Source organism: Strix uralensis, chromosome 11 (genome assembly GCF_047716275.1).
Source record: "Strix uralensis isolate ZFMK-TIS-50842 chromosome 11, bStrUra1, whole genome shotgun sequence".
Classification (NCBI taxonomy): Eukaryota; Metazoa; Chordata; class Aves; order Strigiformes; family Strigidae; genus Strix; species Strix uralensis.
Window position 1 is genome coordinate 16,065,589 of NC_133982.1, and position 15,698 is coordinate 16,081,286.

The following is a 15,698-nucleotide window of genomic DNA, read 5'->3' on the forward strand; positions in this document are numbered from 1 at the left end:
GGACAAAGCTGCCTCCACCTTTCAAAACAATTTCATATACAATATAATGGTTAAAACATATGCGATAAACTGACAAGGATGGTGTAATCTCCAAATTGTCTGTTGTGCTACAGAAGAGTATTCCCACTGAAATCATGGGGAAACCTTTGCAGAACGTGCTATCTTTTTCACTCCTCTGTCTTTTGTCTAACATGTGTGGGTTGTAAATGGCTAATGTACAGAGTTAATTTCTAACTCACAGCAGTACCACACTGAAATGATGATGCATTGGTAGCATGTAAAACGAAGCAGACAAAGGGGCTTTGGAGCTGCCATGGATGACTTTTCACTAGAGCGTGTGGCTGTCCACAGGCTCACTATTTTTAGCACTAGAGGAAAACTCTGAGAAGGTTTCTCCCATCCTAGGAGCCTTTATCATTCCTCCCATAGAAAATGGTTATCATTTTCCTTGGAGAGCTCAAAGGATCCCAAAATGATAGAAACCACTCAAGGAAATGTTATAAATGTAAATGTTAAATAAAGCATAAATAGAAAAGCAGCTTATCTTTAAACATAAACACTAAAAGGGCATATGCAAACCATCACTGCAAATCCAGTGTGCTCTAGAAGAGCAATGACAAAAAATAAAAATACACTGAAGCTTAATATCTCTATGATCACTTCTGTTTAGCTTTTTTCCTCCCACCAGTCTATGGTGAGATTCCTCTCAAGTTATTAGTGCTGCCACCAACCAATCTGGTGGCCTCTTGAGATAAAGGTCACCAGAAGCCTCTTGCAACCTTCCTTCTACCAGATGCCTCGACACTGCATGTGGGCAATTATTTTTCTGTCTCCAACAGAGTAAAATCACTATAGGCGAGATTGTGATCCCCTTAGTCTCAGTGAGTAGCACCTCACTGTGAAAGTACCACAATTCACAAAGGAAGGTACAATGTCAGTGGGATCCAGGGCATCAGGATCAGGGCCCGAGGACACAGATTCCAGTTGATTAAAACAAAAGAAAGAATCCTTTATATTGTGTGGCTTCGTTACCCAGCGAGACTATTTCCCTTCCTCCAAGAGAAATAAACAGATCTTGACATTCTAAAGGACTTATTGTTCAAATAATTTCCAGGAAGATAGGCAAGATTACTGAAGACAGTGTTGTTGTTTAAAAGAAATAGGAGAAGAGATGAGACTTGACTGAAATTGAGGGAGAATAGATTTTGGTTAGATTAAAACTTATAATTCCATAATGGTAGAAGATTGATCTGATCAACCACAGAGTATTTTATACACATCTCGAGGCTTTCTTTAAAGAAAAAGATGAACAGAGCATTGTCCAAGAGAGGCCTGGAGCTCAAGGTGGGTAGGGAGGAAGAATTTTGAGGGACAGCTGATGTGAAAAAATACACAGCAAGCACAAAGTCACAGAAATAATGCCCTTCCCCTCCCCCCTTGAGAAAAGGGAGAATTCAGCAAATCCTTTTGGATGGTTATCTCTATCAAAGAGACTATTTTTCTCTTCCCTCCATACAAATACCGGAGCAGAAAGGTGACAGAAACCATACTTCGGTAACCATGCTGGGTGATTTTCCAGATCATTTTTAAGTAGGTCTTTTCAGGATAATTTTTCTGCAATCATTTTATCCTTTTGACAAAGGATTTTGGCTCCCCTCTCTTCTAACACCCTGCCCCCCACCCCCCTTTGTGGATTTTCCCCAATTCCTTATCTCTGTTATTCAAAAGTGCACTGGCATCATATTCCCCAAGCAGAGCACCCAGCCGCTCTCAGTGCCGCTTGTTGCCTCTGTTGGCGGTGGCCATTCATTACCTACCTTTTGAACATCAGATGGTACCCTGGAGAGGAAATCTAGTAGCTCATTATTGTCGATGGCATAGGGATTTCTAAGCTTCTTAGTAAATTTATTTATGCCTAGGAAAAAAAAAAGCAAACAAAATAATACAACTCTTTTCTACTCCCTCCCTCCTAAATTGTTCAGGCAAGGTGAAAAAGGAAAGAGGAATTCACAAGTAAAAATTAGTGTGAAAACAGTGCCTCAGACTTAAAGCCACGCACATGATCCCTGTCATGTGGAATCATTCACAAGTGCCTCCTGGAGGAAGTAGAAGGCATTATTTAAAAAGGTATTTCTCAACTTTGGGGATCATCTGTTGACAACAACATGGCAAACACAAATTGCAGCATGCATTCATTCTGGGGGATATTGTGGGGAGAATGCACAAATTTGCAGACGAGACTGCTGCTAAATCTGCTATTCTACATGACCAAAGACATTCCCTCTCTTCTTGCCCAGGGAACTGGAGGGCCCTGGAAATAATTGGGCAGGATAAAGGCTTTCTTCCTTCCATTTCTTCTGAAAATGAAAGCTTCCCTTCCCCATCATGTCTCATAGCTTATCCTCTCTTTGCAGAACTAGATTTGACAAACTGGCCATATTATGATGTGGTGGGAAACTGTAAAAACTTATCACAAGGTTTACTTAATTTTGATCTTAAGAGTAAAAAATTTGGTTTATTAAATGCAGCAACAGTGCTTCCCATCCCCATGGACTTAGTGATGCTTCAACCATCAGGTGGTCCCTAGTCTGGACAGAAGATCCTCAAGAGTGTAATGTTCATATTATTGTGGAGTTCATGAAGTCTTCTCCTACCTTTGAAGAAAGGGAGTGATGAACAGCCCTCAGCTAGTGCCATCTCTATTGCATGGACCAGGATGAGAAAGCGAGAGACCTGAGCACCCTTCTCAGCTCTCCCCTTGTGCCAATGCAGCCACTTAACACCCTACTGCCACCAATTCCCCACTGAGAAATAGCAACTAATAGTGCAGCTACGTAGAAGTGTGGTAGAAGAGCAAAGGATCACTAGGCAAAGAAAATCAGCTAACCTATTTTAAAGAATAGCAAAGAAATTCAAATGCTGGTTGCCTCTGAGGATCATAATACCAGCATACAATTCCATCATGCCCCTGTCCAAAATCTCATAGTAGTTTCCCTGAAAGTGATTTCAAATATGATGGCTGCTCCAGCCTTCTCTCTGAAATGTACCTGGTTCACATTTGAGATTCAGCTTTTAAGCCATGTACTTGTAGCAAAATGCCAACACAGTTTTCTGTGTACCTGATTTTTAAAAAACAGAAAATACCATAAGGTCTTTTGAGGCCTTGCCACAGGGTAGTTGTTTAACATGTATCATATTTGAAGGCCCTGTCAGTCTAGATGATGTTGAATGGATGTATAGTTTTCATGTACTCACCATGTCTTCCATACAAGAACAACAATATTTTGTTACAGAACTTTTTACTCCTAGCAATTTCTCTCCTTCCCTTTTGCCCTTTTTTTTGTTTGATTTTATCCTTTATTTCATTTATTTTTTGCCCAAGAGTGGCTTTTTGTACTGCCACCTTCTCATTCCCTCCCTTTTCTGCATCCAGGAGAGCCAAGACAGCAGCAGATGGCTCAGCCCTGGAAGGGTGACAGGGGGTCCCTACAGCCCAGAGCCACACCGGGGCTGAGTTTCAGTGGTTTGGTGAGGATTACCTGCACTATGTTCTCTCAGCCATTGTACCTCAAGGCTGATATAAAAGCTATCACCCTAAATAAGATAGAAGGCCATTTTGAGATGAAGAAAGTCTTCAGCAGCTGGAATGCCACCTCCTTTTGTGAAAGGCCATCTTACTCTTCAAAACAGCACTAGCAAAGTTTTTCTTTTCAAAAGCTGCTCTTTTACCTCATGATGCAGCTTCATACAAATTCTCTCTGACCCCTGACTCAAGCAGATGCTCAGTGCCTCCCATTGGACAATTGTACTGGGCACACTGCTCCTCCTGATTGCAGAGGAGTAAAGACCCAAAAGGCTCCCAGGGTCCAGGCCTCCACGGTCCAGCTCTTCAAACACATCTTGTCCACTCCCTACCATTTCCCAAATGGGGGGCTCCAGAACCAGGAAGTTAATTACTCTCCTGTAAATAATAATAATACTGAAGTAGCTTCTCTAGGTTAATGGTGGTCTTGTGGTGCTGTCAGAAACTTAGAGAGTCCTAAGAAAAACAGATCATCGGATCACCCAGGAAGGGAAAAATGGTAATTTAAAGAAGTTCATAGCATATTTATTCACCTCCAAGCAACAGCACTTGATTGTCTGTGTAATAGGTCGTTTAAGGCTTGTTTGATTTCGTTCTGTAGATATATATTATATTTATTGCATGCAAATGAGACATGGTGGAGTACTTACCCCAGATTAAAACAATATACCTCAGTGGTATAAAATACAAAACGACTGTTGCTGCTGCCAGGATCAAGCAGGCCAGGACAGAGAGGAAAGGCACAGTCCAGTTGAATGTGCTGTAAAGAAAAACAATAATCCTTCTCAATGTTTCTGCTTTGGGACAATGCTTGTACTCTGCTACCCAATAATAATTTAATGACCTCTTTGCAGCACTTGCTGGCATTCAAATGCACTGTAAATTGCAGATCCTTTGGAAGGTGGATAAGCAGATTCCTGCATCTGGATGCTATAACAGATTAAGGGAGATATCTGAGAGGCAGATATCATGATAAGGAAAGAGAAGATACCCTCTGGGGAGCTCAGTGAAGTTGTTAGGCATGTAGTGAGTTGTTTTTGTTTCTTCTTATATGTGTCGCACTTGTTACACATCTCTGCTCACTGGTCAGCTCTCCATTATTCATGGGCGGATTATCTGATCTGGAGACGAGGACAAGCCGCAGGTGCAAGCCATCTGAGCTGGCTCCAGTGGGCCACAGCGGAGATGACATGGAATGTGTGTCAGCGCACGACAAATGTGGCAGGTAGCCAGACTCAACCCCGACAATAACTTGGAATAGGTTAATTATGACTGATGCTAAACCTTAAAAGAGCCGTTAAAGTAATTTCTCTGTATATTATTAGGGATTAACATTCTATATAAATCTCACATTATTGATCTATTTGCTTTTATTTCATTATGTTCTCAACAATTCCTTACTACACTGCATATAGAAGGCTGTCCTGGGTATGCTATAGTATGCTAGTAGCAGTCCGAGCTTCTGCACACCACCAACCTCCCAAGGGGAGCACTCTCAAGAGGCTCAGTCACCAAAGTCATTCAGATTTTTGCAGCATTGTAGCACAAAACAGGACTGTCTTTCACTCAGACCACTCATCTGTAAGCCCACAATGGACTTAAGGTGAGCAGCTACTGCTAACACACCTCTGAAGTGTGCCCTTGTAAGATACGTCTCTACAGCATGCACCAAACATTGAGATATCTGGACTACATGAATGTCAATTAGTTCATAGGTGGATTTAAAGATCTGGGCATCTCTGCTTCACACAATCTGCCTGCTAACTTCATCACATCATGATGATGGGGAGTAGGAAGAAAAGAGAATCAACGTGGACCACTTATCAGGTTATAAAATAAGACTAACTTCCCTTGACAGATAAAATTAATAGGATGCTAAAAGAATTACTTTTAAGCTTCAATAGATGTATTAAATATTAAGTAAAGATAGGTGGGAGAGGACCCATCATTATCAATCAACGTAGCTTAAGTTAAAGTAAAAAAAATAGCAAAACAGCTCAATTCAGTTAAACTATTAAAACTCCCTACGATTGTATAACTAGAGTGATAGACGGAAACTGTAGCACAATTCAGTCTGTCACTTACAGAAAAACTTTGGTGGCAATTTTTTAATGGTACATTACTGTTGAGTTACAATGGAATTCTTCTGAAATTACATCGGGGATCCACATTAATACCCAATGTGTTCTTTAAGACCATTGTTACCAAGATGAATACAAGAACTAATAGTGTTTAAGCACTCTGAGTCTTCCTGCCATGCAGCTGGGCAGAACACTGCCCTGTTCATAGACTGGAATACATCTTTGGGCCACTTCCACCCCAGCTGGGGTGTCCGGCATGGAACCACAGCACATGCGTTTGCTGTATTTTTAGCTTGAACCCAGATCCTCATTAGAGTGGCTTGATCACAAACCATCACTTTGTGTTCAAAACAGAAAACAATGTGGGTCAATTAAGCTCCAATAAAGATTGGGTTACAAAAGTTTGTGTGTGGGATTTTTTTTTTAGGCTCTTCACCTCCCTCCTTTGTAAGGTCAGGAATATCCTATCTGCCTCCCCTTGCAACCAGACCCAGAAAATCCCCTTTGGGCTTCCTTGTGGCATCAGCAGGAAGCAGACAGCTCAAAATGGTAACGAGAGAAGAACATAAACGCGTTGGGCAGGGAAAGAAGTGACTGGTAACCCCTGTAACCAGGCCAGGGCGGGGAGGGCGTGGGAAAGGCAACACCAACCCTCTATTGCTACCTCCTTTCCATGAAGGAAATCACGCCTGATACTTCTATACCCACATCTTCAAGCTACGTTTTCCATTGCATGGCATCATGACTCCCCACCCCATCACAGACAGACAAGACCAGAAATCTGGGAAAACAGGTGAATGTGAGAGCTACATCAGCAAAGCACATGGCTTCTTCTCTGCTCTATGTTTTGGAAAGATTTCTGGAGTAAAGGACTCCATGAGAAGGAGGAATGGTGGTAGGAGTGGTGAGGCTCTCCTGCTACACCTTGCAGTTATTTTTGGAGCAAGAAATTCACTCCATCTTAATCTTCCTAGCTCTGCTTCATTGAAAATCATGGCTAAGCAAGAAAAAAAATTATCACTTACTTTTTAATCCTCTCTCCAAATGATGCTATTTCTTCTAGGATGCTTTGAACAGCTATGATGATCTCTTGGACCATGTGGATTCTGTCAATTAACCCCTTTTTCTCAGATTCCTAACAAAAAAAAGGAAAACCAAAACTTTATATATTCAGCATTTGTTAACATGCTCATGTGAAGAAAGTAGGATTCCCAGTACTGCTGATGCATCCATGAACTCGTATATCACTGAAGGAAGGAGAGAACACACACCCTGGGTTTATCACATACAGTTAACATGAAGACATATAGTTCCCTGTATTTTCTTCCTTTTCCTCAGCACATGGGCAGAGGTTTCTACATCTTCTAACAAGCATCAACTGCAGGAACTCAAACCAGGCTTTCACTGAAGAACCCAGCAGCATGCCAAAACAGAAGAGGTGCTGAGCACCCCGAGTCCAGCTGACCTGTCGGGGAGCGCTGGGTGCTCAGTGCTTCTCAAGAACAAGAATATTCTTGTGCGGAACTTTTGAATATAACTTTTCTGAGCTTTGTAGGCTCCCAACAGCCATGCTTTTTCTGTATATAAATTAGCAGCAAGATAGTGAATGCAACATTTTTCTGAACATTTTGTATACAGAGACCTATTCTTTTACTGGGGAAAAAAAAAAAGAAGAATCAAAGGAAAAAATGTCATTTTCCTTTTACAGCAGTCATCTCACAACTTTATTTCTTACTGCTTATTTTAGGCAACAACATTACAGGACATTACTACACATGTGCAGAAATAAAAAGGAAGCACAGAATGAATTAAAAATCAAAATGACTTAAATCAGCCTTGGAAATCAGTATACAATTATCAGCATTCAGCATTTCTTTGCCAGCAATCTAACACACATACAGGCATGCAAATTGGTGTGGTTGCAGATATTCTAGCAAGAAATCAGCAAAACATTCACTTATTACAAAATGCAGAGCCCTGGACACTGATTTTACATCACATTTAGACTCTCCAAAATCAGCCCAATTTAGAAAAAAGACATTTTAAGTTGTGTTTTAACCAGTCAGTGCCCAGAGAGGGGAAATGCTGGTAAACCACACATTGCATCCATGTTCTCTGTGGTTCTCAGCAGCCGGGGCAGGGGAAAGGGTGGGTGGGAGTAAGCAAGGGCCAGAGGCACTCGGATCAACACTGCTGCATTTCTGCTTCTGTGTTGTGAACCCACATTATTTCTCCATGCAGGAGAGAGGATCAGAGGCTACTTAAAGTTGCACGGGGCCAGAGAGGCGAAGGCTCACTGCTACAGTCTTTTGGCACTACCGTGCTGTGAGAGGGTTGGTGTGAGTCTGAGACAGGGCACTGCACCACAGCGTTGTGTGCCGGAATAACGTATGAGCCATCCTTGGATGCTGAGAGGCAGACATGACAGTACAGCCCTTGTAACCCTTTGAATTACTTACTGCCCATTTCTCTTCACAGTAATTTTTGAGTTTAAAAATTCAGCCAAAACCACCACGGAGTTATTAAGCTCCAGACATTTGAATATTTGCCTTTAGGTTGCAAGTGAGTGCACAATGAATAGAAGCAGCGTTTTAAATAATCACACATTTGGGTGTGAAAATGGGTATTTTTACATTAATAAAACAACCAACAAAAATGAAACCCTTGGGGTGTGAAATAACCCCAGAACAAAATAAATAAATAAATAGCCCGTTTATGTGAAAATAGCACCAAAAAGTCATTTTCACACAACTCCAGTTATAACCTTGTTAGGCTCAAATGTAAATGACACATTAAGATTATATTTAACTATTCACTCACTAGAATGGTACAACAGTCCTTTAGCCATAGTTGGCTTTTTTGCACCAAACTTGGAAGATGAAGCTGGGGAGCAGTTCATGGAGAACCAGCCAGTGAGAATTTCATTCTGCCCAAATTCAGACAGAGGGGTAAAGAAACCACTTTAGATAAAGTGATATTCCAGGGCAAGCCTACTCTTGCTACCCAGAGCTGCAAGGAAGATCATCTGTCAGCTCTATCTGCATCATGCTGACTTCATTTACACGTCTTCGATTGAGCTTAGAAATGTGGTGATAATGCAGTTTAACCAATACAACATAACTTCTGCTGCAGCCACCAAGCAGACTAAGAAAATAAAACAGAAATACCAGTTCCTGTGATATGATGACAATTGCGTGCATATTCTTACCTAACATGCATGCTAAAATCACCCCTAGACAATGGTGTTTTCAATTTATAATACAAGCTATGCCTAACCAAGGAAAAGGCAGAGACAGACTGGGATTAGAAAGCCTTGTAAATGAAATCAGTTATTAGAGAGTAAAATAGGCTAGCAACTACCCTTGCAGTATGCGCTGCAATGTGTGCAGAATCTTTTGAAAATCCTGGAAATTTGTCAACATCTTTTCTTTATTATTATTGTTTTGTTCTGGAAACCTGCAGTCTAAACACATCTACAGGGTGATTAGGTCACTGGTTAAGCAAGAGACAAGCAGACAAATGAAGTACAACAAATAGGATTTTCCAAGTTATTTAGGTTTTGGAGTGCTGTTTATGATTTCTGAACTCAGTATCTCACAAAACACTGTTGGCAGCAGTAAAAGAGTTCATAGTCCATCAAGGCAGTCACTGGTCCATATTTATTAGTAAATGGACAACTGTCATACAGAAAGCTATACTTGAATGTTACCATATTTGTGGAAGCTGTAAAAAATAATCCTAAATATATCTTCTGCTAAACACACTTTCCCATCTGTGCAAGGTCCTATCACCCAGATAATTTTTCTCCATTGTCCTCAGGTATCATTCCTTTCTGATTTCTTTTGGACTCAATATATTATGCTGCTTGAAAAACAGGATTTGGATACCCATGGTTCAAAATTACAGCTCAGAAGCTTTTGTTGAATTAAAAATAAAATATCCCGCCTGTTTCTGGCATTTTTTCCTAAAACCAGTCGTGAAACTTCCATTCCTTCAAGGCCTTTTTCTTCTTTATTTCATAGCTAATTACAGCACTGTGGGTGGACCAAAACTAGTCTTCAGCCTCTGGGAAAGAATTAACTCCATCAAAATGAATTTACAACTGAGAATTAATTATATAATCAGTGTGTTACTTCAAATCTTCCTTGCATATCCTGATTTAAGAAACCTTCGTTTCTGCAATAATTGCATGAACAAAAACACAAAAGGGGTCTTACAAAAGATTAAGCATGTCAGGGGAAGAAAAAAAAAAACCCAACAAGACCACCCAGCAAATTCAGAAATTAAGTCTTTTGTGTCCAGCTAACGTACATCAACTTAAACTTGTAAATGAAGACAACAAATCTCTGCTGTACAGAATGAAAGATGCTTCTAGATTTTTCCATTTCTGAAGGACATGTAAATGCACTCAAAGGGTTACTACAGCTCTGATCTTCCTACCCAACGATGTTATGCTACTCTCAGACATTCAGAGACAGGTGCAAAAGAAGTGTCACTTGACGGCAAAATTGAGGTACTTCCAATACCGAAGACCTTAAAAGTGTGTGAATTATGGAGCACGCCAGCAGGGGTTGTCTCCAGCATTAACTGCAATTCATGACCGGTGAACTAGAGTTGTCAAAGCTGGGCTTGCAAGGAAAATTGTAAGACCTACGGATGAAGAGATTGAAGGCAAAAATTATCAATCGCCTGCTCTGCAACAAAGACCAAATAATGCTAGTTACTGCTTCTGCTCTAGCAAAGCATCCGTTACTGAAAACTGCATGGTGGAGAGCTTCTAACTTCTCGTGAACGTTCTTTTTCAATGATTGATAGCTTTCATCTTTACAAAAAGCTGTTCCCTACTTTTAAAATCTATCCTTCAGATATTTTTCCTCTAGATACATCCAAACCAGTAAGCAAGACTCCAAACACATAGGCAACTTTTAATGACATTCTCTAAGTGTATTTCTGATGTATACTGCAAATATCATATCCACAAAACTAAAAACTTCAGTTTAAAACCACTAGCAAGTTCTAAAGTCTTGCTCACTTGGGTTTCATATAAAACACTTGCACAAAAATAATTTTGCATTCAACTTTCAAACAAGTGGTATTCATCAGCAGATTTCTGGCATGCCAAGGGAAACTCAATATATAAAGCTGAGGAACACTTGGGGCAAGGATGAGGAAAAGGGGAGGAGAAAACATAAATAGGGGTTAATGCAAAAGGAGGAAGAAAACAAGATACAGGCCAACTAAGGAATTAAAATCTTGCGTATCTTCAGGAATTTGAGGAGTTAATCTGCCTAGCCCTGGACTGGCCTAACTTTCAGGATTAGCTTTATACAGTAGCTCCCTCATTATGCCACTGCTGCTACAAGCACATTAGGGCAATGTTTTACCAGGATTTATCTTACCTACCAGATATGAATTCCCCAGTGTATTAGCAACAAACAAGATTGATGGAAAGGGGAAAGAAAGGAAGAAAGCTCAGGCACGCATGCCCTTTTGCTCCACTATTATTCTGTAGTTATTTAGAAAAAAGCAGACTTAGCCAAAGTTGGATTTCACTTGCAACTTTCTCTATGTTAGACTACAAAACTCTGATCTTACCGGAGTCCAGCGAAACCTGTGCCAAACAACATCTTAATGCCAAAATACTAGTAGATGAAGAATAACTGAAACCAAAAAGATTTTATTGGGTATAAACAGCAGACCACTGGCCTCTATTGTCTGCAGGGAACACTTCACTAACAGCTTCAGTCTAGCATCAGAATGAAGCTCTTGTGGGAGGTGGTAGCCATGGAGTGACAGACAGTCTCTTGGTAGCTAAAATGAATTCCAGGCAGAGCTTTGAAAAATAGTCACCACAGCAACCTTGAACTGGATCCTGCCTTTGGTGGGAGCCAAAGGCGGCTGAAATGAACCCAGCAATCTGCCTTGCTGAGTCACTGTCTTGCCCTGTGCTGCAGTGTCTACTGCGTGTCGAGGAGGGCTTCTCAGCAATTCCAGGAGGACGGGTACCCAGAGAGGATGGCTGCCAAACTCTGAGCAATTGCCTCGTGCAGTCCTGAAACTGTGCATCACAGGATCTTTTTGTTTATTAACACCATGCTGCAAATGTGCCTGCCTGGATGTGGAAATTTAGCGAATCTGAGTGTACTTGAAATAATTACCAAATAGAGGAAATGCAACACATACAGGTCAATTTATGCTCTCAGTTAAAAAGGTGTGAAATCTGGAATAATTCCACCAGAGCCAATAGAATCACTTCAGACTGGTATGAAGGAGAGCACCATTGGCCTTAAAAGGATGGATTTTAAAAGCAATGGCACATCATCCTATAGCTACGGCTGGGGGAACACTGGCTAAAAGGCAGAAAATGACCACTTCACATGTTGTTCAGCAATGCTTACACTTTCTTTGCTTACATTAGACGAATTTCATCTGTGCACAGAGGACCAGCAAAAGTCTCCTAAGCCCAACACAAGAAAACGTTTATGTGGAGACGCTTAGGTCATAACTGTTGCTTCCTCTCTGCACAGGCGCAAAACATAGGGGATTTAAGAGGCATTTTCTGTACTCATTTGCATTTTCATAGACATGTAAAGTAACCCAAAATCCGGAGGTATGGCTACAAGTTTTAAAGCAATACTAGTAGTCACAACAGAATAAAACACCATTTAGGTGAGAAACATGTGTGTAAGAAGCAACAAGAAAGAAGCCTGAATGGAGATAAATGTCATCAGTTATCTTTGACTTAGAAAAGGGAAGGGGAAAGAAAACAACTTTGGTCAAAAGTAGTGCTTTTTCCTGGAAATACACAAGACCTACAAACAGTCACATGGTGATTAGACTTAAACTACTGGATCATCATCTATAATTTAGGTAATGTTCTTTAGCAATTTGGGGTGCAGGAGAAAGAGGGACTTATTCATTCATTTGATCAATTCAAAATAATTTTTAATAACATTTTAAATAGTTGGAATTTTTAAGGGACAAGAACTCCCTAAGGTTTACATGCTCGATCCAGTGACCTGCCTAGTGCTACTTAATATTTCTCCAGAGATTTAGAGAATTTACAATGTTGGCTTACCTACCTCCAGGGTAAGAGAGAGAATTTTAGACTGCCATAGGGCTGCCAGTGTTTCTATGCAAGGAGAGCCATACCACAGTCCTCACAATATCTAAAACTCCTCTGCAAGTCTCTCCTTTCAACTGCTCTCTCCCATCACTCCTAAACCTATAAACTCATGATGCTAATACAAGGATTGTGCCAACTTAGGAGATGTCTACAGATAAGAGCAGTCCTAAACAATGCTGCAGTGTAAATAAGAAATAACAACAGACCATTTGTCTTCCAGTTTCTTGTACACAGGAGGCTCCCAAGCAAAGAGCAAAGCACAACCAGGGCAACCCCTGCACTCTGTCTTAACCAGAAGTTGATTAGGTTAATAAGAAGCTTGGAGAAAACTTAGAGAAGCTACAATTGTGTCTTAAGTGATACCTGGAAACTTGTAGTACACTTTAGTCAAGATGGTTGCAAGACCAGATGATTATGTGTCCTTAGAAGTGTCTCATCCTCCAGCTTTGGACTGACCATAGCTCAGTCAAGTAGCAGAATCTGTCCCTTAGACCTCGCCATCACTAACATATTCATGGTCTGTGCGCAGACTTATTAGGAAGCAGTGAGAGAGAAGCCACAACGAGCCAACTGAAGAAAGAGCAGCAATTTAAGGGAGTCCATGCCTACACAAACACACACCTCGTGGGATTTTTTAGGACATGATCTTGCCCATAATTTTGTGGAGAAGGTGGGTGCTCCTTGTTAGTCTGAACATACCCTGTGTATCATGGGGTATTTTCAAGTCTTTACCATCATTTCTCTTCAGCAATCTTAATGGGAGATGTTGAAATATTATATTGCAGTTGTTGTATTGAAGAGAAAAACTAATGAAATTATTTATACTTCCAGGGAAGAAAACAATGAGATGATATTGTCTTGAATGACCTTTCCTAAGTATGGGGATATAGCATCTTACACAATAGACTCTTGGTTCATGTTTCAATTACTGACCTTTACTGTGGAGAAAATTAATGCAATTTTCATCGTAATCCACCCGTACAAATAAGATCCATACGGAAGGTTTCCACATGCTGAATCTAACTCAAATGGAAAATGTCAGCTGTTTGCTACTGGAGGAATTTGACTTTAATTTGTTCAACTGAAGTCTTTTTGAATTGTGTTCATAAAACTTTGTATATTTTTGGTACCTATTTTTGACAGAGAATTTCCTACATTAGAAACATTGGATCTTTCTTCTTCTTTGGGGATTTTTTTCCACTTTTCTTTTTTCCAATACATGAGGTACTAAACACTTCTTGGAAGTTGCCAAATAACTTGGCTTAAAGCCACAGTGTCATCTGATCCTTCCCTATTACATCCCACTAGCCAAGCAGGGCTACATTGGCTCACCACCGGATAGAAACCTTCCAAGAAAAAAAACCCAAAACCAGGAATTGTTGATTTAGTTTTGCCTCTGATTTTCTTTTGAATCAGATACCAGACCTGGAAATAGTAGTAATTTAAGTTTTGTCTGTTTTGGAGGAGATGCAAACTTTTATCCAGACCACTTAAGATCGTGAGAAGACTCCAAGACTCTTTCCAGTCAGGTGCTATGATACACTCATTCAACAGGGCAACTGTCTGCTCTTGAAGCTCTACAGTCATTGTCAAAAAAAGAAAAAAAAAAAAGAGTAAAATAAACAGAAGTGGTCAACAATCAGACAACTTACACTGAGCTGCATGTAACTTGTCTATACCTTTCTACTGACAGGCAAAAGATGTTTCAGTGATGTAATTTTAAAACAATCCTTATTCAGACAGCCTGACAGACCCCAGAACTCCATGTCCAAGATGGCACAAATCCGAGAAGGCATTCATCCACCAAACAGCTTGTGCCAAAGGGACAGAGCTCTCTTATCTTTTACAGTCCTCATGCTGGTATTTGTGGAGGGAAGAGGGGGAAAGAAAAGGGGAGTTGGCAATTAAGACCTGTCATTTAAGACAGATAGTTTAGGTGGAGGGAGTTAATCTGCTCTTGGGTTTTTGAACTAAGTGTCAGTGTATTTATAATTTGTAAACAGTTCATCTCTTCAAGGGTGTGTTACAATTCCCAGAAGCATGGTCTGTTATGTCTAACATGCAGCAGAACCCAGAAAGGCTATGTGTGTGAGTATTTTGATACAGCATGATGATAGGAAACAGAAACAGTGACCTCGTAAACCACAACCCAACTAGCAGATTTCAACTTTAGGAGTTCTTGTATTAGGGAGGAAAAAAAAATACACAGACTTCTTTTTAAAGTATAGTTGTCTGTTTAAATGTTGACATTGCCATGAGATAACGTCATAAAATTACATTTTTCTGACACTCCCTAGAGAGCACTGGCCACCCTCAGACTTGGAAAAGTCACTTAGAATAACCTAATGTACTTAAAGATGCAAGTCATCAGAGTACAAGCATAGTCCATCACTGATGCAAAGGGGATATATCCAGGACAGGATGAAGACATTAAGGCAGTGCTGCACAGCACTTGCCGTGGAATATGCAGTGGCTAGCAGTTCTCTCTCCTGATAGTTCTGTGTCAGAATTCCACAGACTCATAACACTAGTATATCAATTAATACAAGCTATGAATTATTATTGCTGTAATGTTGGGATATATAGGGTTATCTTGACGAAGAAGCCTGCCGGAGGTGTCTACTGTGAGTAGCTTCAGCCAGTGTTACCAGGTCTCCATTTCAAAGAGTCACTGTACATGTGTGAAATGGAGATAGAGGCAACGCTGATTACAAAATGGTAGGGCCAATTCATCAGCAGCTCAACACTGACTCTCAGGAGTTTTCCCAAATCTGCATACTTAGTTAAAAGAAACCAAGAAAGAGAATGATAGTGAAGTTGTTTAGCAGGGGGGAGGGGGGGGGGGGGGGGGGGGGCAAAAATGCAAAGTGATTAGATCCATATTTAAGTGACCCAGTTGTATTTATAC

At 40.5% G+C, this 15,698-nt stretch overlaps 1 protein-coding gene across 1 annotated transcript in view; it reads right to left on the bottom strand.

The window, feature by feature from the left end:
* MCTP2 (multiple C2 and transmembrane domain containing 2) overlaps window positions 1–15,698 on the bottom strand; it is a 121,192-nt gene that overhangs the window by 2,776 nt on the left and 102,718 nt on the right. The window contains exons 21-23 of the mRNA XM_074880573.1: window positions 6,690–6,799; window positions 4,234–4,343; window positions 1,818–1,915 (exon numbers count right to left, since the gene is read on the bottom strand). Of these exons, the coding sequence (XP_074736674.1) occupies window positions 1,818–1,915; window positions 4,234–4,343; window positions 6,690–6,799 (318 nt within the window). The remainder of the gene's footprint in view (window positions 1–1,817; window positions 1,916–4,233; window positions 4,344–6,689; window positions 6,800–15,698) is intronic.